Genomic DNA, 26,348 nt, shown 5'->3' with positions numbered 1-26,348 from the left:
AGTTGGATTAATTACCGTCATGGTCCCTTCCAACTCAACAAATCTAGGATTCTATTATTTCTATGTGTAGATGCAGTTTTGAATTGGGTACCCATTTTTTTTGCAAGCAGTCTTCCGTAATATAATTCAGTCCTGATGTATTATTTTCACAAATAGATTCCTTTTATGTACAATTTTCCCTAATGCGATGCATTTGTGTGTGTGTGGGGGGGGGGGATGTTGGTTGGAAACCTGTGTCACAAAATCTGGAGAAGTGCGAATCCCAATGGATGCCCGAATTCCGTTTTGCATATTGTTTTGGGAGGTCTGGCTTTGGTAGCGTTGCCTTTCATAGAATTAGGTAATTGTAGATGTGGAAGAGACCCCAAGGGTCATCTAGTCCAACCCCAGGCTGCAGTGCAGGAATCACAGCTTCCACCTTCCCTTAAATGCAGGCCGAACCGATTCACTCCCTGATCCCTTTCCCTGGTGACCATTTTTTTGCCCAGGATGGAGACTCTCTGGGGCAGAGACTCTGTCTGCATCACCTTACACCTTAATGTTCTTCCCTTCACAAATGAAAGAACTCTTTGCAGCTGAACCCTAGAGAGCTAAAAGCAGTCCTTTGAGGCCTCTCACATCCACTCCTGACGGCTGCATGCGGCTGAAAGCAGCCGCACCCACAGACTCAGACGCAGCCAAGTTGGCGGGCACAGACTTTGCCCCATGCCAAGGCTAGGGATTTCCCCCTCTTTTCCTGGTGGGAGATTCTGGGGGAGCCAGGAGAAGATTGGGGGCGGTCCCCTTCCTCTCTGCAAGAGGCTTTCCTTCCCCCTGGCCCCTATCCCCTGCCACCAGGCCTGTGGGAAGGAAGCAGCCAGCCTCCTCACCCCCCCCCCCTCTGCTGACAAGACCCGTCCAGCCAGTTTGCCAGCTTCTCCCTCCCAGGGCAGGCTCTGACTTGGCAGCGCCCTGTGCATAAACCCAACAGTGTCACCTGGCGAGGCAGAAAGAGAACACAATGGCGCAGCTTTGCAGCTTAAATGCATGTGCGGGAAAGTCCCTGGTTCGAATCTCGGTGCTCCTGCGACCTCAAGGTGGGATAAATAAAGCATTTCGTATAGCATCCTGCAGTCACAGTGGTCAGCAGGGCAAACAAGCAGGACTCGAACGCAGCAGCAACTTTCCCCCATTGCAATTTCCAGAAACTGGCACTCAAGAGGCATACAGTGGTACCTCAGGTTACATACGCTTCAGGTTACAGACTCCGCTAACCCAGAAATAGTGCTTTAGGTAAGAACTTTGCTTCAGGATGAGAACAGAAATTGTGCTCCGGTGGCGCGGCAGCAGCGGGAGGCCCCATTAGCTAAAGTGGTGCTTCAGGTTAGGAACAGTTTCAGGTTAAGAACGGACCTCCGGAACGAATTAAGTACTTAACCTGAGGTACCACTGTACTGCTGGCAGCACTGTCCTCCATGAATTTGTCTAATCCTCAGCAACGCTTCTGAATGCCAGTTGAGGAAGAAAAAGAGCTCTTGTGCTCACATTCTGCTTGCGAGTTTCCCATAGGTATCTGGGTGGCCACTGTGAGAACAGGATGCATGACCAAATGGGCTGCTGGCCTGATCCAGCAGGCTCTGATGTTCTTACTTGTTGTTGTGTGTGCAGTCAAACCAGCACCCCACACACAGGTAAAGGTAAAGGGACCCCTGACCGTTAGGTCCAATCGTGGCCGACTCTGGGGTTGCAGCACTCATCTCGCTTTATTGGCTGAGGGAGCCGGCATACAGCTTCCGGGTCATGTGGCCAGCATGACTAAGCCGCTTCTGGGGAACCAAAGCAGCGCATGGAAACGCCGTTTACCTCCCCGCCCGAGCGGTACCTATTTATCTACTTTCACTCGAACTGCTAGGTTGGCAGGAGCAGGGACCGAGCAACGGGAGCTCACCCCATCGCGGGGATTCGAACCGCCGACCTTCTGATCGGCAAGTCCTAGGCTCTGTGGTTTAACCCACAGCGCCACCCACGTCCCTTACCCCACACACAGAGGTAGGGATTTAAGGAGCCAGACATTTCCATCACAGCCAGTACTGCTTCTCTTCTACCTTGGCCAAACCCTGCACTGTCCGTCTTGCTGCCTGTTGGGGCCAAAGCTGATGCAGTTAATTTTGTAGTGAGTTAATAAATTGACTTGGTGGTGCCTGGAAGGAAAACATCAAAAGCAACGCAGGCAGTAACACGATTATTTAAGTACGGTTTGTGTTGTAAAGCAGCAGCAGCAGCAGCAGCAGCAGCAGCAATGGTAGTGAATACTGGCTTAGGCAGTTTGTGCTCCTGACCTCGGACAAATGTGTGGGTCACAGCAACTTCAATTCCTGTTTCTGATGGAGTTTTCCAACATCCCTGCTTGCAAGGGACCCCAAAGGTGGCAGAAATAGGAAGTCTTTATGTGGGGAGGGGGAAATGGGACAAAATGTGTGTGGGATTGGGAATACACCCCACATTTTCTATGAGGAATAAGAGTGTTCAGGGAAAAAACATGGGTGCATGTGGATAATAGTTGGAGAGGGGGAACAGAACAAAGTGCCTGGAATCCTGAACACTGCAACATTTTGTTACAGCTCCGCTTCTAAGGTTCTTTATTATATAGTGGTACCTCAGGTTACATACGCTTCAGGTTACAGACTCCGCTAACCCAGAAATAGTACCTCGGGTTAAGAACTTTGCTTCAGGATGAGAACAGAAATCGTGCTCTGGCGGCAACAGGAGGCCCCATTAGCTAAAGTGGTGCTTCAGGTTAAGAACAGTTTCAGGTTAAGAACGGACCTCCTGAACGAATTAAGTTCTTAACCCGAGGCACCACTGTATTTGCAAACAACGAGGACAGGTCTCTGCCACAAGGAACTTACAATCTAGAAACCGCTTCAGAACATGGGAGTCAAACAGAATAGCTGGGGGTGTGTGTGTGTGTGTGTGTGTGTGTGTGTGTGTGTGTGTGTGTGTAAAGATCAGAGACTGCCTTTAGGGGTGATTAGTGTATGCCTGCAGATGGTAACAGTTGCCATTGTTTGTGTGGGGGAGCGGCTTCACCCCCTAAAGTCTGGGCGAGGATTGTGCAATTAGATGATTCAAGATGGGCACCTGAGGACTTTCTAGGTTCTCCCCAGCTGTCTGCGCAGCCAGAATCCTTCCAGACTGTGACTCACTCAAGGGGAGGCGGGCGGATGAGGTGTCACTCTGCCCTTTGTGTCTAAGCCTCCGAGGAGCACCCTGACCTCTGGCTGAGCCCCAGAAGGAAAGAACTCCGTCCCCTCGTGGGAGCAGCAGTGAGCTGTTGGAAGGAGAGAGCGCTGGGGGTCCTCTGCAGCTGGCGCAGGAGGCTTAGAGCAAGGAAGGGGGGACCCCTTTTCTCTTCTGCGCCTCCTGTAGGGTGAAAATCACGCAGGGTCCGCAGAAAACTGGGAAAGTGGGCAGAGCTTGTCCAATCTCTGTCCCCCTCCTCTGCAGGCAGCATGAAATCGAGGCGTATGGAATTATTCCAAGCAAAAAACATTTCAGCCTGATTTGGGGGGCATAATTTCTTGGGGTCAGAAGGGTACAGCATCATGACAAAGAACCCTTTCTGTCTTCTTCTCTCCCGGCCCCTCCCTGCCCTGCCTCCCAAACATGGATGGCTTTAAGAGGATTACCGGTACAGTTCCTGCAGGGTCCCCCCCCCCTTTTCCCCCAAGCCGCTAAGCCGCTTATCAGCTGATCCGCTAAGCCGCTAAACAGCTGATCCGCTAAGCCGCTTAACAGCTGATCGCTAAGCCGCTTATCAGCTGATCCGCTAAGCCGCTTATCAGCTGATCCGCTAAGAGCGCTAATCCGCTAATGGGCTTGCTTCGCAAGACGAAAAAACCGCAAGACGACGAGACTCGCGGAACGGATTCTTTTCGTCTTGCGAGGCACCACTGTATACAAATTTGTGGCAAGGGCTAATGATGGCTACTAGACACGGTGGCCAGGCTCCCCACTCTCAGAGGTGTCGCACACCTCCGAATACCAGCTGCCGAGAATCAAAGGTGGGGCGAGTTGCTGGGGCGCTCAAGGACTTGCCCAATGGAAGCCAGTGGGATTTCTCATTGCCCATTTCCAGCAACTGCAGTGGATCGATGGCTACTAGCTAAAATAGCTATGCTTTACCTCTCCTACTAGTGATGTATGGAAGTGAGAGCTGGACCATAAAGAAGGCTGATCGCCGAAGAATTGATGCTTTTGCATTCTGGTGCTGGAGGAGACTCTGGAGAGTCCCATGGACTGCAAGAAGATCAAACTGATCCATTCTGAAGGAAATCAGCCCTGAGTGCTCATTGGAAGGACAGATCCTGAAGCTGAGGCTCCAATACTTTGGCCACCTCATGAGAAGAGAAGACTGCCTGGAAAAGACCCTGATGTTGGAGGGCACAAGGAGAAGGGGACGACAGAGGACGAGATGGTTGGACAGTGTTCTCCAAGCTACCAGGATGAGTTCAACCAAACTGGGGAAGCAGTGGAAGACAGGAGTGCCTGGCGTGCTCTGGTCCAGGGGGTCACGAAGAGTCGGACACGACTAAGCAACTAAACAACAGCCTCTGCTACCTATCATCTCTCTCGCTTGCTGACAATCAAAAGAGAAGAGAGCTCAGGTCCTGTTTTCAGGTTTTCTGGAGGCACCTGGCTGGGCACTGTGAAAACAGGATTTTGGACTAGCCAGGCTGTTCTTACAGGATCAGACAAATTCATGGAGGACAGAGTTATGTTCTGCCTTCTTTGTCAGAGGCGGTTCTGAATACTCATTGCTGGAAGCCACAGGAGGGGAGAGCGCTCTTGCGTTTGAATTCTGCTTGCAGGTTCCCCACAATCGTCTGTTTGGGAGAACAAGATGCTGGATCTAGAGGGGCCACTGGTCTGATGCAGCTGGGCTTTTCTGTTCAATGGGTCTCCTCTGAGTAGGAGCAGGAGTAACAGCCCTTGCGAAACCACCGCAAGGAGACGGCGCAGGGAAAAGACAACTATCTTTATATGTATGTTTTTTTCTCCACCTTTTATTTCATTTTTTTTAATAGACTAAGAGCAAGTATATGAAAATCACCAGCCAAAGCTCTCGTGGGGTGGGGGAGGGAGGGGGCACCAAAAAAAAAAAAAAAAAAGGAGAACCCTACCCCCACCTCGCCACCCCCAAAGTTCCTTTGCTTGTTTTTTTGTCCGTGTAGTTGGTTGGTTGTTTTTTTGCCCCCGGGAACGAAAAAAAAGTGTCCGTGCATTTTGCATAGGTTCGGTCTTCACAGAAGACAAAGGGAAGAATCGCGCCCCCACCCCACCCAAAAAAAAGCTAAAAAACAAAACCCCAAAAGACTCTGGCTTAGACAGGCGGGCCGGTGCCCGCCCCGTGCCCACCCCACTACATGATCAGGTTTTTTTATATAATCTATAGACACGGATAATAGAGCCTCTCTCTCTGTACAGGACACATAAAGAGATATGTACAGGTAACCCCCCCCCTCGGGTTGAGGGCTAGGAGATCACACACCCCCACCACCCTACACGCACCCTCCAGCTTGAGAGTCACCAGGAAGACAGTGTATTTTGCTGCCGCCACCACCTATCTCTGGGGTGGGCGTTCCTGGGCCACGGTGCCCGCACCCCCTACGCAGGGCGCACAACTCTCCTTTGCAAAAGTTTTCTCAGGCCGTGCAAAACACTCCCCGTGTCCTGACCTGAGCCATTTTTTAAAAGTTCCTGAAGGTGGTTCTGTCTCTCCAGGTGCCTTTTTCTTTTTTTGCAGTGGGGGCATTGGAAAAGGCGGGCAGGTTGCCTATTGCTGCGGTCCTCCAAAGAGACTGGGAGCCCGGCAGGAGGAGGGAAATGCCATATTTTTTTTTTCTTCTCCGGGACACCAGAACAAAACTTCGGCCGCCCCTCCGAAAGTCCGCAGGAGAGGGAGGGCCTGCTCTGAAATACCCGCCATTCCCCTCACACACATGAGCAGCCCCAGTGAGCGGCAGAAGGGGGTGGGTGGGGAGAAAAATCGGAAGCGGAGGACCCCCCCCCCAGCTGGTGGGGAGGAGCAGGAGGAGGAAGAAGGAGCAGCACAGCCAGAAAGGTCAGTCGTCCTCCATCTTGGGGCCTTTCCTCCTCTGCATCACCTCAAGCTGCCTCCCTTTGGAATTGTATTTCTTTTGATATATAGATTAAAAAAAGGTCTGGTGTTTTCTCTCTTCTTCTTGTCCTCAGAAACAAACTGGGGAGGGCCGCTGGCACAGGCTGGGTCGGTGAGCTTGAGTCGGGGCCCCTCTCCTGCGGCGACTCGCGGGCGGCTAGGAGGCCAGCAGGGTCATGAGGAAGAGGGCAGCAGCCACCGCCAAGGGTAAGTGTTCCCGCTTCGGACTCGTCCCGCTGATGCTTTTCTCCAGTTTAGGCATCTCAGGGTTAAAATTATCTGCAAGGAGGGGAGAAAAAGAGAGAGAAAGAGAGAGAAAAAGGGAAGATTGGACTCTAGCAAAGAGTTGGGCACCCTCTCCCCTCCCCTGGCAAGTGCCTCCTGCTCAAAGCGCCTTCAAGATGGCAGGCAGCAAAGGATTTTGGGTATCAGGGAGGAAGACGGCTGCTACCTCATAGCTCAAGGGTCAGGGACCCTCTTCCTGTGGTGAGTGCCTCCTGCTTAAAGCGCCTTCAAGGTGGCAGGCAGCAAAGGATTCTGGGTGTATTGGGGAAGGAGACGGCAGCTACGCCAAAACTAGAGGGCTTTATTACCCAGTCCAGGACAGACAGAATTCTGGAGAAGTTCTTGCCCTCTTTCCAGCAAGTGGAGGGGGGCACTGCCAACAGGGAGGGGCTGGTGTTTTGCTGAGTCTCCGGGAGAAAAACCAGTGCCCCCTGCCGCCCCCCACCCCAGCAGAGAGAGAGAGCACTGTGGGCATCACTCACCCAAGTCCTCGATCTTCACCTCGGGCCCTATAGTGAACTGCGGGAGGGTCGGAACCGCTTTCTCCCCAGAATGCGACGCTGTGGGCAGGAGAGGGTGGGGGGGAAGAGGGTTATGCCCAGGGGGGAGAGAGGACGGCAACCAGGCCCCAAACCCCACCACCCCTATGTTGTGGTTTTCACCCACCCCACCCCGATGAAGCTTGCTGCCCCCCAACCCTGGAACTCCCAAACAAGCCGGGTGCCCCTTGTATGTGGTTGGGGGGGGGGATGTCAGTTGAGGCCACTGGGTCACGTGACACACAACGAAGGTTTTTTTTGGGAGAAAATGGAGCATGCACCAGGAGGGCTGTGGTTGTGTCAGAAATGATGAGCAGCACCTTGTAGGGAGTGGAGTATTATGGGGTGCACTCAGAGCACAAATCTGTCACTGCCTTTCTTTTTGCTAAGCCTTAGTGTGGATTATCATTAGCGGGCTGTTAAGCCTTAGTGTCCTTTTCAAATCGACGCCATCAGTACAGCGGCCCTATTGAGAGTCAGACCAATTGGTCCACCTGGCTCAATACTGTCTACACTGGCTGGCAGCAGCTCTGCAGCATTTCAGGCGGGGCATTCCCAGCCCTTCTTGGAGATGCTGAGGACTGAGCCTCGGATCTTCTGCATGCAAAGCAGGTGCTCTACTGCTAACCTCCTCTTAAATATAATAGTATTGTTCTAGTCCTCATGGTTTTGACCAAACAGCTGCTGTAGGAATGTGAGGCACTGCCTTATTCTGATTCTTGGTCCAACTAGCTCAGAGATCTCTGTGCTGACTGGGGCTGATGGGATTTGCAGTCCAAAAATAGCTGGAAGGCCCCAGATTATGGGATGGAGACACAGAGGCATGGCTGGTGCTGAGTGCCCTCTGGCGCTCACTACGCCTCCCCCCCCCCCCCGAAATTATTCATGCTGTTCTGTGTCGGAAACGCTTTGGGTATTTTGATAGATAAGCCAGTGTGTAAATACGTAATACAGCAACCATATCATTGCATAGAAGTATTGGGTAAACGGCATAGGCTGTGTAGAACGCGATTAATAAATTAACGGCGACGATAAATGTTATGAAATATTCAACGGATTTATGCACTTATTTAAACAGCCGGAGGTCAGTCTCACAGGCGAGGAGGGGCTGTTTGTCACTGGAAAGTGAGGAGAAACAACTGCCGCCGGGGTTTGTCTGCTCTCTCCGAACGCGCCCCATGCGCCGAATGAGAGAAACGTAAACATTAAAAAATCCCCTTTTCATCTGGGCGTGCCGGCGACCTTTCCTTCTGTTGCACCTCCATTTCACCACATGGGGGCGCGTTAGCAAGAGAGAGAGAGTGTGCAACCATGAGGACTAGCGGCTTGCTTTTGAAGGGGGGGGAAAGCAGCAGGTAAAATTTCTAAGAAGTATCTACACAGCGCCCTGTCCACGAGGGCTCACAATTCGCTTTAGAAAATAAAAACAGTGCAATGATAATGGAGATTGTCATCATGCTTTGCTTAGCACCAGGTTCTGTGGTGCAAATGCAGAAAGCATGGAAACACAAACCGAGTGAGAAAAAGTCGGCTGCTTAGGACCTCTGCAGGCTTTTGCACCCCAGATAATCCTTGCTCCCTTTGGTCAGGCACAGATATCTAGAGCAGCACAGAAGAAGAAAAATGAGGGGCTTGTATCCACCTCTCAGAGTAGACCCATTAACTTGAATGAGCGTGACCATTTTTCCTAACAGGTCTACACTGAGTCGAACTCGGCTGGATGCAACGCAGCTGTGTGTTTGCATGAGATGAACGTGCTCAGAGCGCTTGGGACAAGGGATGTGTCTCGCGCACACCGGGGGGTGAGGGGGGTGCCCTGGGGAGGTGGGGGTGCCAGGTGGGGGTTCAAAAGAGAAAAGGAGCCAGGCACTCACGGGAGGCGCAGCAGACAAAGACCTTCATTCGGAGGCAGGCCCGGCGGTGGTTGTGCGCTGGAGTCGCTGGAAAGGAACAGAAAGCAACGTCAGAAGAGGCCGCTGGATCAGGCCAAAGGCACATCCAGTCCAGGATCCTGTTCCCCCATTGGCCAGCTGGATGTCCCAATGGGAAGCCTGCAATCTACTGTTCAGTGGTAGACTGCCGTAGGACATGGAGGTTCTGCTCTGAACTGCTGTGACATCAGAAGAGCCCTGCTGGATCAGGCCCAGTGGCCCTTCCAGTCCAGCATCCTATTCCCCCGGTGGCCAGCCAGTTGGGGGGGGGGGGATTTTTTCCTACCTGTTTTCTTAAGAAAGGAAGGAAGAGGTATATTTGCAGAATAGGCACCCACACACCCAACAAATTCATAGGGTGGGAGTTCTATTAGCTAAGTCAAAAGGAACCTCCTTGGGCAAAGGCAGTCTACCTGAGCCATATGCTAAGTTCCTCCCCAGTACCTGAGATCCTCTGAGCTGCAAATGCCAATGATTGCACCTGGGGGCCCTTTTGCACTGAAGGTGCTAGATTTCAGCAGCAGGAGACTGACCCTGCAGGCAGAAATCTCCCTGCCCCTGTCCAGGGCAGACAATACCGAGCTGGACGGGCCAACAGTCCGACTGCTTGGTTTATAAGGCAGCTTCCTATTTAAATCAGCCCTTCGTCCAGAATCTTGAGGACTAGCATCTCGCTTTTATTTCGAGGGGAAGGGCACAGCTCAGCGACAGAGCACTTGCTTTGCATCCAGAAGGTGGCATCTCCAATGGCATCCCCAGTAGGGCTGGAGAGGCACTGCAAGACAACAACTGGACTCAGATGGAGCAATGTTTTGACTCTGTGTCAGCCAGCAGCTCCATGCTGCCCCCACCCCTTTGGGGGGGCGCCTTGGCTGTTGCCCAACAGCCCGGATTTCTGGCGCTGGTCCCAGAAACGCACCTTCCACCTGCTGACATCCTGCAGATGAGAATCAGGGCAGCCAACCTTGTTTACTTGATCCGTATCTGTTTGCACCCTGGAAGGATCACGGCCTGAACTAACCAACCCCCACCTTTGCCTGTTCCTCAAGGCTCCCCCCCCCCCAGCTCCTTGGCCACCTTCAGGATCCGGCCCCTTGGCAAGGGACTCCCCCGCCTTTCAACGCAAGGAGGAAGCATTAGCAAATTGATCAACACGGCCCTCCGTCTCTCCTTCCCTTTAAAGAAGGCGAGGAGTGTAATCTCTAGTAAAAGGTTTAATCTCGCGCTCGGATCTGGTTGTACTCATTATAGACGTGCTCGGCAACATTTGCTGGCTGGATAGGCAGGGGGATTTTTTGAGGGGGGGTGGGTGGGAGGAGAAGGGAAAGAGTTCACTGGCAAACTTGGGTGTTCTAGTTGGCCTGCTGTCTACAGCTACAAAAGCCAGTGTGTTGTAGAGGATGAGAAAACAAGAGGGGAAAACAACCTATTTCATTATTCCATTTGCATTCCATTTTTTCTCTTATGTACACACATAAACTGGGATAGCTCTGCTGGTAGAGCACGAGACTCAATCTCAGGGTTGCAGGATCGAGCCCCACGGTGGGCAAACGATTCCTGCATTGCAGGCGGTTGGATCCTTGTGGTCCCTCCCACCTCTACAATTCTAATGATTCTTGCCCTTTGCCATTTCATCCTCATTTCCATTTCCACTCTCTGAGGTAGGTTAGCCAGAGAGAGATAGAGGGAGTGACTGGCCCCAAGTCACCCAGTGGGGCTTCATAGCCGAGTGGAGATTTGAACCCTGGTCTCCCAGGTCCCAGTCCAGCACTCTAACCATTTAATGAGCTTAAAGAGAGCCAGTGTGGTGTAGTGGTTCAGAGCGGTGGACTCGTAATCTGGTGAACCAGGTTCGCTTCCCTACTCCTCCACATGCAGCTGCTGGGTGACCTTGGGCTAGTCACACTTCTCTGAAGTCTCTCAGCCCCACTCACCTCACAGAGTGTTTGTTGTGGGGGAGGAAGGGAAAGGAGAATGTTAGCCGCATTGAGACTCATTTGGGTAGTGATAAAGCGGGATATCAAATCCAAACAACTCCTCCTCCTCCTCTTCTTCTTCTTCTTCTTCTTCTTCTTCTTCTTCTTCTTCTTCCCAGTACTGTTGGCCTCCCAGCAGCCAGCCCAACCAATCATCAGGGATAATGGGAGTTATAGTCCAAGACTGGACCTGGAGGGCCACAGCGTTCCCATCTCTGTACCAGACACACATCCCAACCAATCAGGGATCACATATTTAATGAACTTAAAGAGAGGTGTAAAACAGGGATGGAGAACCTTTGGCCCTCCAGATGTGGCTGGTCTCCAATGCCCATCAGCCCCAGCCAATGTGGCCAATGGTCAGGGACAATGGGAGCTGTAGCTCAGCAATGTTATTGGGCTCCAGCTCCCATTAGCCATTAGATCATTCCCTCCACCCATTCACGCTGGAGCCACCCTGTCCCGTATCATGGGATTCTTCTCAAGGTGTAGATTGGGCCTGAGCAAAGCTGCGCCCAAGTTTAGCCAGGGCTGCCACCTGGTGGACCCTAGAAATACATGCAACCACTTAGCCCTGCCAGGTGACACAAGGAGTAGAGGTGTGGAGGGCAGAGGAAATGTGTGCACACACATCTGAAAGGAAGGATTTCCTTTCAAAAATTGGTCGGGTGGGGCAGAATCAGCAGTCTTTAACTATCTTGACCTTTCAGCAGCCTTAATGGGAGATAGTGCTATAAATGTGTGGGCAGAGGAGGCCTCTATGATACCAATTTAGATAGTCATGGCTTCCCTCAAGGACTCCTGGGAACCAAATCTTATTCAAGGTGCTAAGAGTCCTTAGGAGTGCTTTAATTTTAAGGTACATATGCAGCCAAAGCATTTAAGATTGTTGGATTAGGAGTGGGGAGACCCTGGTTTAAATCTCCACTCAGCCACCGAGTTCACTGGGTGACCAGCCACTCTCTCTCAGTCTCAACCCTAACACCCCTTGCTGGGTTGTTGTGAGGATGAGGAAAAAGCAGGGTTGGAAAACTGTGTGCATCCTCAAGCTCCTCAGAGGAATGGTGAGATATAAACACAAATCAATCGATCAGAACTCTACTGTCTACTCAACTCAGGAGCGGACCCAGGACCTTCTGCATGCAAAGCAGGTACTCTGCTACCAAATTTTCCTTTGAGTAAGATTCTAGTCCTCATTGTTCTGGATAAAAGGTTCACTTAAACAGGGACACAGGAAGCTGCCTTATCCTGCGTTGGACCACTGGTGCATCTAGCTCAGAAGACGAAGGGGATTGAACCCAAATCCTTTACCATTGAGTTTATGGGCCTTTTCCCAAAGACCTCCCCTGAGCTCACAAGATGTTTCCCTCTACTGAATAAGCCCGCTGCACCATCAAGCTCATCCCTGTCTAGTCTTCCTGAACCTTGGGCCCCTGGCCGATGTGTTGGACCTCAGCTGGCGCTGATGGGACTTGCAACCCAAAACCTCAACCAGGTCCCAGTGCAAGAAGGCTACTTCGGTTTTGACTAGCTGGGAGCTCTACCAAATCCTTCAACCCTCAGAAACAGGTCCTTCCGATCACTTGCTAACAGAGACCCCTTTCTCCCTCAACGGATGGTGTCAGAGATGGAACTCAGCCCCACCCCTGCACCCCACCCCTTGCATTTAAGGACTATAGGACGGTTGCATGTCAAAGACTCACAGATGTAGTAATACTCGTGTCCGGCGTGGAACTCGTAGCCCAGCGAGAAGGCGCTGTAGCGCTGGAACTTCTCCGAGAACTTGATGGGGCTGTGGGGAGCGTGGGGCCGGTTGCACTCCCAGCGCTTGAAGCCCTGGCTGATGTTGCACGTCCGGTAGCCCTCGTGGTTCACCATGTAGAGGATGTACTGCTCCATGCGCCCCTCGGGCACAGAGGCGTTGTAGTGCGGGCAGTAGATGTCCAGGTAGTCGTTGACGTTCACCTGGACCGTGTAGCCCTCGCGGCGCAAGCTGGGAAGGGGAAGGAGAAAGGGGGGGGGTCAGGATTGGTCCCAAGCAAGTAAACAAACGAACAAACCACAACTCCCCAGTTTGTGGAAGGAGCATTCACGCACGTGTGTCATTTTCAGAACACAGGCGGAAATATTATTATTAAAATAGGAATCCAGAATAGGATATCCAAAATTCTCCGAATCAGCAAAACGCAGCCAATATTAGAATTATAGAATTGTGGAGTTGGGAGGGGCCACAAAGGTCTAGTCCAACTCCCTGCAATGGAGGAATCTTTCACCCCAACATGGGGCTCAAACCCCAAACCCTGAGATTAAGAGTCTCATAGCGCTACCTACTGAGCTGTCTTGAATGTTGTTTAGTCGTGTCCGACTCTTCGTGACCCCATGGACCAGAGCACGCCAGGCACCTCTGTCCTCCACTACCTCCCGCAGTTTGGTCAAACTCATGCTGGTAACCTCGAAAACACTATCCAACCATCTCGTCCTCTGTCGTCCCCTTCTCCTTGTGCCCTCCATCTTTCCCAGCATCAGTGTCTTTTCCAGGCAGTCTTCTCTTCTCATGAGGTGGCCAAAGTACTGGAGCCTCAGCTTCACAATCTGTCCTTCCAGTGAGCACTCAGGGCTGATTTCCTTCAGAATGGAGAGGTTTGACCTTCTTGCAGTCCATGGGACTCTCAAGAGTCTTCTCCAGCACCATAATTCAAAAGCATCAATTCTTCGGCGATCAGCCTTCTTGAAAAGATGTGGCTAATTTAGATTCATTCATTTCGACAGGTCTGTGCTAAGTAGCTGGATACAACCCATGGTTGTTGTTATTATTATTGGCAATAATAATCTATGAATTATTAATAGTTAATAATGTCACTTTCCCATTGCTTCTCGAATGCCAACAACACGAACAGTGACTAATTATTTATTCAATTTATCTCCTCCTTCCACCCAAAGGAGCCCAGCCCTTGGATAGCTCAGTTGCTACAGTATGAGACTCTTAATCTCAGGGTTGCGGGTTCAAACCCCACATTGGGCGAAAGATTCCTGCATTTGCAGGGGGTTGGACTAGATGACCCTTGTGGTCCCTTCCAACTCTGCAATTCTATGATACAGCAAACGACAAAGCAGCAAATAAACCCAATTTAAAATAAGCACACCCTACAAAATCATGTAAAAATGATTAGGGGTGATGAAGAACAACAGTTAAAGCCATGGTTTTCCCAGTAGTGATGTATGGAAGTGAGAGCTGGACCATAAAGAAGGCTGATCGCCGAAGAATTGATGCTTTTGAATTATGGTGCTGAGGAGACTCTTGAGAGTCCCATGGACTGCAAGAAGATCAAACACATCCATTCTTAAGGAAATCAGCCCTGAGTGCTCACTGGAAGGACAGATCCTGAAGCTGAGGCTCCAGTACTTTGGCCACCTCATGAGAAGAGAAGACTCCCTGGAGAAGACCCTGATGCTGGGAAAGATGGAGGGCACAAGGAGAAGGGGACAACAGAGGACGAGATGGTTGGATAGTGTTTTCGAGGTTACCAGCATGAGTTTGACCAAACTGCGGGAGGTAGTGGAGGACAGAGGTGCCTGGCGTGCTCTGGTCCATGGGGTCACGAAGAGTCGGACACGACTAAACGACTAAACAACAAGAACATCAAATTTGGTATGCACTTTTTGGGGGCGGCGGCGGGGGGGGGGGAGGCGGAGAGGGGAGAGAAAACACAAGGCTGCTACATGCAAGTTGTGGCTCCCTCCTGAAAGGTACCTGCTGTCTTAGATAACAAAGCACAGTCACAGCCCAAGTTTAAATTAACATAAAAACTGATCAATGTATTAAAAGTATTAATACATTTGCACAGAGTCTACAGTCTGCCTCAATACCTTTGTATGTAAAAGCAAGGGAATGGGTATAAATGCCAGTACTTGACAACTGCACCCCCAGCCCAAAGGACCCCCCCCCCATCAACAGCAAGGAGTTTGGGGTTCTCCCAACGCCCAGGATTGGGATGAAGTTCCAAGAGGCGATCACTAGAGGCCGCAGGACGCAACCTGGCACCTTTTCCACCAGTTCAGGATGAGCTTGCCATTCATTTCAACGAAACGGGTCCGCTGGACCCTCCCAATACAAACAGCACCCCCAGAATCAGGGCTGTGTCTGCCCCAAGTCCCTGCAGGAGCAGAGAATACAGTACTGGGGGTGCAGCACTCTGAAACCTCTCACCATGTTTGAGGTTGGAAGGGACTCCCAGCCTCATCTAGTCCAGCCCTCTGCGCTGCAGGAATCACAGCTAAGGAATCCCTGACACACGGCCACCAAGCTCTGGCTATGAAGGAGCACTTTCCGAGCGAGTCCGCTCCAGTGTTATATAGTCCCACTCAGAGCAGGGCTGGAATCTCAAGCCCAGGGCTGGAATGTGGACCCCAGGCCTCTCTGTGTGTCCCTTGAATGATGGGGGCAGAGACGCTCCTTCAGGTATACAGTAGTACCTCGGGTTACAGGTGCTTCAGGTTACAGACACTTCAGGTTACAGACTCCGCTAACCCAGAAATAGTACCTCGGGTTAAGAACTTTGCTTCAGGATGAGAACAGAAATCGCGCAGCGGCAGCGGAAGACCCCATTAGCTAAGGTGGTACCTCAGGTTAAGAACAGTTTCGGGTTAAGAACGGGCCTCCGGAACGAATTAAGTTCTTAACCCGAGGTACCACTGTACTGGGCAGAGGCTGTTTACGGCAGGCATAGGCAAACTCTGTCCCTCCAGAAGTTTGGGACTACAATTCCCATCATCCCTAGCTAACAGGACCAGTGTTCAGGGATGATGGGAACTGTACTTCCAAACATCTGGAGGGCCGGTGTTTGCCTATTCCTGGTTTAGGGCTTGAAAGGTCAGCACCAACACTTTGAATTGTGCTCGGAAACATACTGGGAGCCAATGTAGGTCTCTCAGGACCAATGTTATGTGGTCCCGGCGGCCACTCCCAGCCAGCAGTCTAGCTGCCACAATCTGGATTAGTTGTAGTTTCCGGGTCACCTTCAAAGGTAGCCCCACATAGAGCGCATTGCAGTAGTCCAAGCTGGAGATAACCAGAGCATACACCACTCTGGTGAGACAGCGGGCAGGTAGGGTCTCAGCCTGCGTACCAGATGGAGATGGTAGACAGCTGCTCTGGACACAGAATTGACCTCCATGGACAGCTGTGAGTCCAAAATAAACCCTAGACTGCACACTTGGGAGGTAACAACAACAATAACAAGAAGGAGCCTTTGAAGGTACAGTGGTGCCCCGCAAGACGAATGCCTCGCAAGACGGAAAACCCGCTAGACGAAAGGGTTTTCCGTTTTGGAGGTGCTTCGCAAAACAAATTTCCTATTGGCTTGCTTCGCAAGACGAAAATGTCTTGCGAGTTCCTGCAGGGTTTTTTTCCCTCCCCCCCCCCTTTTCCCCAAGCCGCTAAGCCGCTTATCAGCTGTTCCGCTAAGCCGCTAAACAGCTGATCCGCTAAGCCGCTAAACAGCTGATCGCTAAGCCGCTGATCCGCTAAGCAACTAAGCCGCTTATCAGCTGATCCGCTAAGCTGCTTATCCGCTGATCCGCTAAGCCCGCTAATCCGCTAAGCCGCTAATGGGCTTGCTTCACAAGACGAAAAGACCGCAAGACGAAGAGACTCGCGGAACGGATTCTTTTCCTCTTGCGAGGCACCACTGTAAAATTGAAATGTGTTGCTCCACGCGCTTTTCCCTCTGTCTCCGCCTACCACCAGCATGTGGCCCTCAGGAAGGAAAAGGCCTCCTTTGCTTTCAGACCCTCAGGACTAAAGAGTGTGGGGACGTCATCTGACGAAACAGCAGAGGCCTGATGGGTGGCTGAACAAGCTTCCTGGTGGCTGGGGTTGTGTTTGTGTGTGTGCGTGTGCAGGGTGGAGATTCCGTCTCCCATACAGCTGGCAAAACCAGAATAAAAAATAATGCAACGGCAGGAGTTGTGTAAATGCACTCTCATTTGCACGACTGATACAGGCAAAAGAATTCAGAGCTGTCCTGCTTGGGGGGGGGCGAGGAAAGACCCAGGTTCAAATCGCCACTCAGGTGGGTTTCCCTCCAAGCAACTGCTCTCTCTCATTCAGCCTGTCCTACCTTGGAGGGTTGTTGGAAAGCCGAAAAGGGAGAAGGGTTGGGAGACAGAATCATAGAACTGTAGAGACGGAATAGATCCACAGGTCATCTAGTCCAACTCCCTGCAATGAAGGAATGAAGTATGTCGCCCTAGCTTCTCGTTTGAAACAAGTTACAGCGCTAGAATAAAAATAAAACGGTGCATTGTTTTCACACCCACACCATACAACGCAAAGCACCATTTATACACTTTTAACAGGCACAGCTCTCCCTGCCCCCCATGAATCATGGGAACTGTAGTTTGCACCCTCACAGAGCTCCAGCGCCCTTAACAAATGACGCTTCCCACGATTCCTTGGGGAAAGCCTTGTGTGCTTTAAATGAGTGGTGCAAACACCAGAGTGGCATCAGGGATGCTTTCCGCTGTGAATTCTGCATTTCAGGGGGTTGGACTGGATGAACCTAGCGGGGAGGTCCTTTCCAACTCTTAAAACTCTTGTTGTTGTTGTTTAGTCGTGTCCGCCTCTTTGTGACCCCCTGGACCAGAGCACGCCAGGCACTCCTGTCTTCCACCGCCTCCCGCAGTTCGGTCAAACTCATGCTGGTAGCTTTGAGAACACTATCCAACCACCTCGTCCTCTGCCGTCCCCTTCTCCTTGTGCCCTCCATCTTTCCCAACATCAGGGTCTTTCCCAGGGAGTCTTCTCTTCTCATCAGGTGGCCAAAGTATTGGAGCCTCAGCTTCACAATCTGTCCTTCCAGTGAGCACTCAGGGCTGATTTCCTTCAGAATGGAGAGGTTTGATCTTCTTGCAGTCCATGGGACTCTCAAGAGTCTCCTCCAGCACCAGAATTCAAAAGCATCAGTTCTTTGGCGATCAGCCTTCTTTATGGTCCAGCTCTCACTTCCATAAAGCTCTAGGATGCTACAAATGCAGCCTTAGTTGGATGCCAGCTGAACTGAAAGTCTTCCAAATTTTGCTTGAGGCCAGGGACCGAGCAGTGCTGGGCGGTCATTTTGCAGGATGGCTTTGTATCCGTTTTATAATGGATATATTTTTTAATCAAGCCAGACCATGCACCTACCATCCAACCCCCTCCCCGTCCCCCCCTCCTCGGCCCGCTCCCAGCTCTGCAGGTTGCCCGTGTATAAATGACAGGAGTCAGCCTAACGCCATCGGGCGTCTAGGGCCGCGTTGATTGACACCTCGCGAGATCGGTCTGGACAGCAACAGTCATCTCGATGCGCCTGGAACGGACGCGACCTGCGGATGCCGGGCTGGGAAGACTCTGGTGCCCCTTTCTGAGCCACGAGGTCGTCCGTGTCGTCCCCCCACCCCTCTGCCTTCCCCAGACCCTTCCAATCCTCTCGCTCGAACCCGCGCAAGGCACCCTCCCCATGCTCTCCTTTTCCAAGCTTGTGTCAAACGGAGGGCGCCGAACATCGATTGGCCACAGACACACATGCTGTGCAGATGCTCTCTGCAAATTATTTATGTATTTCTAATTTGCAAAACGCAAGTTATGTTAAGACTCCTGGGCGGTGCTGGAGGCGGCAAGGGACTGAGGATGAGAGCTGGTAAGGTGTTGGAATAGGACCTGGGAGAGAGCAGGGTTCGAATCCCCACGCAAAAGTGAAGCATGCTGAGTGACAGCTGCTTGGGCTGGAAGTCCAGATTTTGGGGCAGGAGCCAGTAAACTGTGAGTTGCAGCTTTCGTTTAGAAAGAAAGCAAACTTCTAATCTATATAATCGGCATGTTTGTGGCCTCGGGCCAGTCACTGTCTCTTAGCCTAGCCTACCTGTCAAGGTTGTTGTTGGGAGGAGAGAACCATTTATGCCAACTTGGGTTCCTTAGGGTGTGGTAGGGGAAAGCGGTATATAAAATGCAAGAAAGAAAAAAAATGGAGAGCAATGCAATTTTCTTGGCCCACCAAACATATTGGGGAAAAAGTTTCCTGCAATGTAGGGGGTTGAACTAGATGACCCTTGTGGTCCCTTCCAACTCTGTGATTCAATATGTGCAAAGACATGAGCATATAGCAACAACAACAACAACATTTATACCCTGCACGTCTGGCTGGGTTTCCCCAGCCACTCTGGGAACGGCATCCAGGAAAATGCACACATTGGTGAAAATAAGATATAAAGTTTCCTTGTATTAGAGAAAGCTGCTTGCAAAAATGTATTAGCCAAAACTGCATGCATAAATGTGTTTATCGGGAGAAAGTTGCGCAAAAGAAATGAATTGCCAAAAAGAAAAAAAATCATTTATTTTGCACAAAAATAAATGAATTGCAAATTGCTGCGGAAATGTTGAGAACAGCATTTAAGATTGGAAAAATTAAGAAAACAAAGCTAAACTGAAATGGACAGATTCATCCATCCAGGCGGGGGAGGGACTCTCTTTATTCCGCCACCAGTAAAAATGGTACCAACATATCCACATATAGTTAGTCAAATGTGGACCACAACTCCCATTATCCCTGCCCATTGGCCATGCCAGCTGAAGCTGATGGGAGTTGTAGTCCGATACCGACTTTGTTGTTGTTGTTGTTGTTGTTGATGATTCAATTTATATACTGCCCTTTATCCAAAAATCTCAGGGCGGTGTACACAGCGTTAGAAACTCCCATTCTTCTAGGCGCATTTTGCAACAGGGAATTTCATTAGCGTGATCAGTTTCTGAGCCCTGGGCGCAGTACTGTGCCTAAGATTTCCGATTAAAACTGCAGAGTGGAAGGAGAGGACCACCTTTTTCTGCCTCCCCACTTCTAGCCACTCTCTGAAGACTGGTGAAAAGAACATTAGGGTTGGGGGTGGGCAGAGGAAGGACTAGATCATGTGAAAGTTCATTCATTTTCAGCTTCGTATTCTTGTTATGAAAAAAAGTGTGCTTAGTTCCGTTGTTGCGCCCATAACCCTGGTTTGTGGTGTCATCTAACACTGGGTGTACACCATTAAGAACATTGTTTTTCACTGCATTGTTGAACTACCCATCATCCCTGCTTTACACCTCTGCAGGTGCATTTAATATGTGTTCCCTGATTGGTTGGGACACGTGTCAAGGACAGGGGTGAGGAACCTGTGGACCTCTGGATGTTGCTGGACTACAGCTGCCATCACCCGTGGACACAGGCCACAATGGCTGCGGCTGATGGTAGCAGGAACCCAACAACATCCTGTCTTTCAGGGTTATCACAGGCTGGTTTCTTGGGGCCACTGCGTGAAGAGATCAGTCCTAAGCACGGGGAAAACAGCATGTGCAGGACCACCTTTTGTGTTGTGATGGTGAACAAAACCAGACTGAAGTATGAACCAGGCCAACCACTAAAAATCAGGTCCTTCTCTGTGTCCCATCCCTCCTTCAGGAGGTGGGTGGCAATCGATTACGGGACCTTTGTGGTGGTGACCCCCCAAAAAAACCCTCTGCTGCATCCCCTCCAGAAAGAGCCACCGGTCTCCTACTCATTTCCCCCTTTCCAATCCCCATGTGCTATTTAAATGCTGCCGAGTGTTCTGTTTATAGCCCCATGTGTGAGATTTTAAAGATGGATTTCATTTTTAGATTTTTTTAATCCCGTATCTAAATTTTACCACAAATTCTATAAGTTGTGCAGCCGCCCGAAAGCCTCGCGAAAGTGGGGTGTGGGGTGGTAGTTGGTGGATTCATTATTTACATAAAACGCACTGCCGACTCTTTGTGATTTGAAGGCAATCCCAGGAATTATTTTTTCAAGGGGGGAAAAACACACCCACACACTTTCTGCCGAAAGGGAGAAAATTCCAGCAGCCAGAAGGAAGATGCGCCAAAGAGAAAGAAGTGTGTGTGTGGGGGGGGGTATGAAGAACTTGAAAAGGGATGCTGAGGAGCGGGGAGGGGGAAAAGCGCTTTAAGCAGCTCTCCAATCTGTTGAAAGACAGGGAGGGAACAGTTGCAGTCTAGCTCTAAGATAGCTTCCTTGCAATGATAATGGCCCTACCCACCCAGAGGGCTAGGCTGCTGATGGGGACAGGCTAACTGCAAGCAGCTCACTCTGTTGCAGGATGAATCCCAAGCTCACTTGGTAGAGCATGAGTCTCTTAATCTCAGGGCTGTGGGTTCGAGCCCCACGTTGGGTAAAATATTCCTGCACTGCAGGGGGTTGGATTAGATGACCTTTGGGGGTCCCTTCCAACTCTAGGATTCTGTGAAGCTTAGATCAAACACTCTAAAATGTGGTTACGGGCTCTTTCCAGGGAGAAGAAAGGCCATCTCTCCCAGCTCACAAGCTCCACTTAAGGTAGCCCCAGAAAGGCTGGAAGGAAAACCTTAATACAGTGGTACCTTGGGTTAAGAACTTAATTCGTTCTGGAGGTCTGTTCTTAACCTGAAACTGTTCTTAACCTGAGGTACCTCTTTGGCTAATGGGGCTTCCCATTGCCGCCGCGCCACCGGAGCAAGATTTCTGTTCTCATCCTGAAGCAAAGTTCTTAACCCGAGGTACTATTTCTGGGTTAGTGGAGTCTGTAACCTGAAGCGTCTGTAACCCGAGGTACCACTGCACGTTTGTGTGGAAAGAGGAATTATTATACTCAAGACAATCCGTCTTCTACACAATTATTAAGCTTAATAGATAATTTTATTTATTAGATTGAGGCTTCCTCCAAAGGAAGGAAGCGTATCCATGCTAACACAATTAAAACATATCAATCCTGATTCAATTAAAATGTCCACAAGGCAGTTTAGAACAACGTTCAAAACTTCTAAGAGCAATCACCCAGGCCGCATTCGTGCCATACATTTAAAGCACTGCGATACCACTTTAAACAGCCATGGCTTCCCCCAAAGAATCCTGGGAGCTGTAGTTTGTGCAAAGAGTTGCTTGGAGCTCCCCCCATCCTTCTCCCAGAGATACAACCCCCAGAGTGGTTTAACAATCGATCCCTCCTCCCAGGGGGAACCTGGGAATTATGGCACTGTTGTGCTATAGGGGCCTCCTAACAACTCCAGCAGCACCCACAGCAAACTACAGTTCCCAGAATTCTTTGGTAGGGGAAGCCATGATGGTTTAAAGTGGTATTGTGGTGCTTTTGAAGTAAAATATGAATGTGGCCTCGCTCTCCAGCAAATAATTTCAGGACTGGCAGGGACAGGATGTTCAGTCATCAAACGCCTTGGCAAACAGGAATGTTTTTACATTTCTCCTCAAAGAAAACAGCGAGGGAGACTGACGCACCAAACGGGGCACGGCCACCGAGGAGGGAGGGAGGTCCCATCATGTTTAGGGGGTCCCCAAGATTTGCAGAATCATAAATTGTAGAGTTGGAAGGGACCACAAGTGTCATCTAGTCCAACCTCTTGCAATGCAGAAATAAGCAGGTGTCCCATACGGGGCTCGAACCTGCAACCTCGGCGTGACCAGCACCAGGCTCTAACTCACTGAGCTATCCAGGCTGACCAAGTACAACTTTTCTTTTAAAAAATCCAAGGGGGAAATCCTCCCCCAGGGAAGAAAAAAACCACACACAATGAGAACTGACAGCTGTGGGCTGTTGCAAAATTCACCCATTTGCAAAACTGGGGTAGGGATGGAATGGAGTACCCTGGCGGAAGGGCATGGCTGGCACCCTTAGGAGACGGGAAACAGACCCGCTTAATTGCATGTGTGTGTATTTTAGTGATGCATCTGTTCTCAAAAGGAATCGGGCCTCCCCTCTGCTTGATCTCGTTTATTTTCCAGGGCAGGAGTTGCAACTCCCAGCCCGGTGCGAACCCAGCCGTTTGCTCAATTTGTAAAGTTGACAAGGGGAAGGCACAGGAATTCCGGCTGCGGCCCATCATCTGCGCCCCCCCCCCCCACGAAATAAATAAATAAATCCCGGCAGCTTGTTTTGCCAGAGCTGGCTGGCAAGGGGGCAGCCGAGTCTCCCCACACGAGCCTCCTCCTGCCAGTGGCCAAATCTCAGGGGATCATGTCGGAGAACGCTGCGCTTCACACACACCCCTCCCCGTCTGTTTTGCCCCTCCTGGGTGCCAGCTCCTAACAGGGCAAGAGGGATTTCGGCCTTTGGGCGGGTGCCAGGGAGTGCCCAAGGGGGTTGTGCTGTGCCAACACTTCCCATCAGGGGCTGCTGCTGCTGTTGCTGCTGTCACCCAGCAAGGAGTGAGTGTGTGAAAAGAGAAAAAAAAGCTCTAATTGCATCCCACTGAGCAATTAAGATAACTTTGCTGAGGAGCAAGGGCAGGCGAGAGCAGAGGTGGAGGTGAAGGGTGGGGTCCCTTGCAGAGAGAGGAGCAGGAAAGTGCTCCTCTACCCTCATCCTCTCGTTTTCCTCTATTGAGGTGTGCAGAGAGAGGGGGGGAACATACACATCTGTACAGAGGTCTGGGCTGAATGGCCACGTTAACGCACACACCATATCTTGAAAGCATGTTTTCCCCTCCAAAGAATCCCGGGAGCTACAATTCCCAGCGTTCCCTGTGAAGAGGGACTGACTGCTAAACCAACTCTGGAAATTGCAGCCCTGTGAGCTTCTCTACCTCCAATAGCCAAGGCATCAAACCAGAGCAATATTTCCCCCACCCTCCCACCGCTGAGATGGTATTACCCAGAGACATTTGGGACAGAGAAGGATAGAGAAGGCTATTATTTGCATGACAGCTAAAACCAAACCATTGTGTTCAGGGGCAGTCTAAGACTAAGTAACAGTGCAAGAAACTCAGACATATAAGCTGATCACCAAATGGCACCTTAAAACTCAGTTACCATGACCACCACAACAGAATGTTTTTCTCAGTAAGTTGTATTATTATTATTATTTGCATTTCTATACTGCTTTACATTTTAAAGAAAACATCTCAAGGCAGTTTAAAACATCAGATAAAACAATCCAGAATAAAACTTCCAGGAAAATATTTCAGATCTAAGGGACATTTTGCTTTCCCCATATTTATTTACCTCCTTAATTTATAGAGCTGCCCAATAGCAGAAGTACTCCAGGAAGGAAGTGTGGTGTAGTGGCTAGAGCGCCAAGCAGGGGGTGTGGCCGGGGGGACAAGGGGCTGCCTGCAGCGAGTTCAAATCTCCTCCGGTTTTTATGCATTTGGGGAGGCACAAACGGACTCTGGCCATTGCCTTCACCGCCTCAAGGAAGCTGCCCAAAGCTGGGGGCAACTTGCAGAACGTGCGGGTGCAAGAGAGAGCCTTAGAAAAAGGAGAAAATCTTGTTTTCTGTGTGTGGAGTGCGGAGGAACGGCAGCCAACCCGCCCGTGACGCCCACCCCTTCTTCCCCACTTTCTCCACCACTGCTGGCACTAATCCTGTTACCCGTTAATGCTCTAAAAGGGCGCCCCTGGGGAGCTTCCATTACGCTGATCCTGCACCGCAAGGCCCCTCTGATGTGCTCAGGGGAGGCCCCGGCACTGCCTAATCCTGCCTGATTGGGAGCCCGGGCTTTGATAATCCTGACAGGCTGACAGGCCGCACACCAGCACGCATGCACGGCTCCGCCAATTAATTAGCCACGGTCTCCGCGCAGCACTGAACCGGCGGCACGGAGGGACGTAACCCTTTGCGCCACCAACGGGGGGGGGGGAGTGAGATGCAAGGCGCCAAAACACTTCTAAAGACCAGGCGCTGGGGAGAGATTCCAGGGGGCGGCTGGCCATGAGACACACGCACCCCAATGTGTGCGTATGTGTGTCTCATGCCATGGGGGAACTGGCTACGGGCTGCAGTGGGGAAGCAAAGCCTCCACATCCAGTGGCAGTGTATCTTTGACGGTTGGGGGAAATGCAACATGGGAAAGGCCTTTGGATGAAAAAGAGGCTGGATTAAAAGAAGCTTGTCTGGCCAACCCAGCAGAGCAGTCCTTATAAGGAGGGCCGGGATTCTAATTCATAAGCTGCTGAAAAGAGGTGTCTGCCAATGGATGCTGAGAATGGAGCTTCTTCGTGCAGTGGCAGTCTACCTCCAAATGCCAGCTGCCAGGGCTTGGCTGCCGTCGGTGTGCCTGTTTTGTGAAGTTCTCCAGCGCTGGAGGCCTGGGACCAGGAATCCAAAAGAGAACGAGGCTCTTATATCCTTTGGCATGTCTCCTATTCCCCAGTCTCAGATCCCAAATCTGATGCTCTTATCACGCAATGTAGTTCTGCTCTTGAGAACTTGCACACTGTAGCGGTGGAGACAGTAAGCGGTGAACCTGAAACTCAAGCGATCACATCTCTGCTCTGCTACTGTCTCAGACCCCGAGGCCAGGCCTCCTTACTAGAAAACCTTGGTATTGATAGCACTCAGAAAGGAGGAAAAGCACTCATCACATGCTCAGGGGGCTCCCCCCTCTCTTCTTACTTAAGTAGCCGTGTTTGTCCACTGCCCTACACCCCAGGAACTGAGACCGATGTAGAAGGCTGCTAATACCAACTGACCTAACAGCGTCATTGTAAGGATTATCAAAATCGAGAACACAAAACACAGTGGAAGCTCAAAACGACTGCAAGCTAAGTCTGGTGGGATATTCTGCACTGTTGAACTACAACTCCCAATACTCCTGACCATTGGGCCTGCTGGCTGGGACTGATGGGATTTAGAGTCACACCTCTGTGAGTTCATTTAATATGTGATCCCTGATAGGTTGGGACGTGTGTCCAGTATGCAGTGGGGAGCCTTTGGCCCTCCAGGTTTTGCTGGACCCCCATCACCTCATGGACTGCTCATAAGAACTGGGACTGGGTCAGTGATATCCTTGAGACAGCAGAGGCCTGGGACAGATTTGCCGGGATGAAACACTCACCTCCCCTAATTTTGGACGCGGGTGGCGCTGTGGGTAAAACCTCAGCGCCTAGGACTTGCCGATCGTCAGGTCGGCGGTTCGAATCCCCGCGGCGGGGTGCGCTCCCGTTGCTCGGTCCCAGCGCCTGCCAACCTAGCAGTTCGAAAGCACCCCCGGGTGCAATTAGATAAATAGGGACCACTTACTGGCAGGAAGGTAAACGGCGTTTCCGTGTGCTGCGCTGGCTCGCCAGATGCAGCTTTGTCACGCTGGCCACGTGACCCGGAAGTGTCTTCGGACAGCGCTGGCCCCCGGCCTCTTAAGCGAGATGGGCGCGCAACCCCAGAGTCGGACACGACTGGCCCGTACGGGCAGGGGTACCTTTACATTTACATCACCTCTAACCATTGACCATGCTGGCTGGGGGCTGATGGGAGTTGCAGTCCAGCAACATCTGGAGGCCCAATTGTCCGACAACAATTGTTCCGCATGATGTTCATACATGGACAGTTCACCACGTCCCCGTTCTGTACCCATGCTAGGAAGCCAGGGGTAGGTTCACACACACACACACACACACACACACACACACAAACAAACACCCTT

The 26,348-nt window shown here is 51.1% G+C and overlaps 1 protein-coding gene across 2 annotated transcripts in view; it reads right to left on the bottom strand.

The window, feature by feature from the left end:
• Positions 1-5,025: 5,025 nt before the first annotated feature.
• EFNA3 (ephrin A3) overlaps positions 5,026-26,348 on the bottom strand; it is a 60,819-nt gene continuing 39,496 nt past the window's right edge. Inside the window, exons 2-5 of one of the 2 annotated variants that reach the window (XM_028709174.2) lie at positions 12,595-12,884; positions 8,859-8,924; positions 6,928-7,005; positions 5,026-6,439 (exon numbers count right to left, since the gene is read on the bottom strand). In XM_028709174.2, the coding sequence (XP_028565007.2) occupies positions 6,318-6,439; positions 6,928-7,005; positions 8,859-8,924; positions 12,595-12,884 (556 nt within the window). In that variant the 3' untranslated portion in view covers positions 5,026-6,317. The remainder of the gene's footprint in view (positions 6,440-6,927; positions 7,006-8,858; positions 8,925-12,594; positions 12,885-26,348) is intronic. The other variant, XM_028709175.2, reaches the window with a different exon arrangement.

This window comes from Podarcis muralis, chromosome 16 (assembly GCF_964188315.1).
Source record: "Podarcis muralis chromosome 16, rPodMur119.hap1.1, whole genome shotgun sequence".
NCBI lineage: Eukaryota > Metazoa > Chordata > Lepidosauria > Squamata > Lacertidae > Podarcis > Podarcis muralis.
This window is presented reverse-complemented; position numbering and strand designations above follow the sequence as displayed.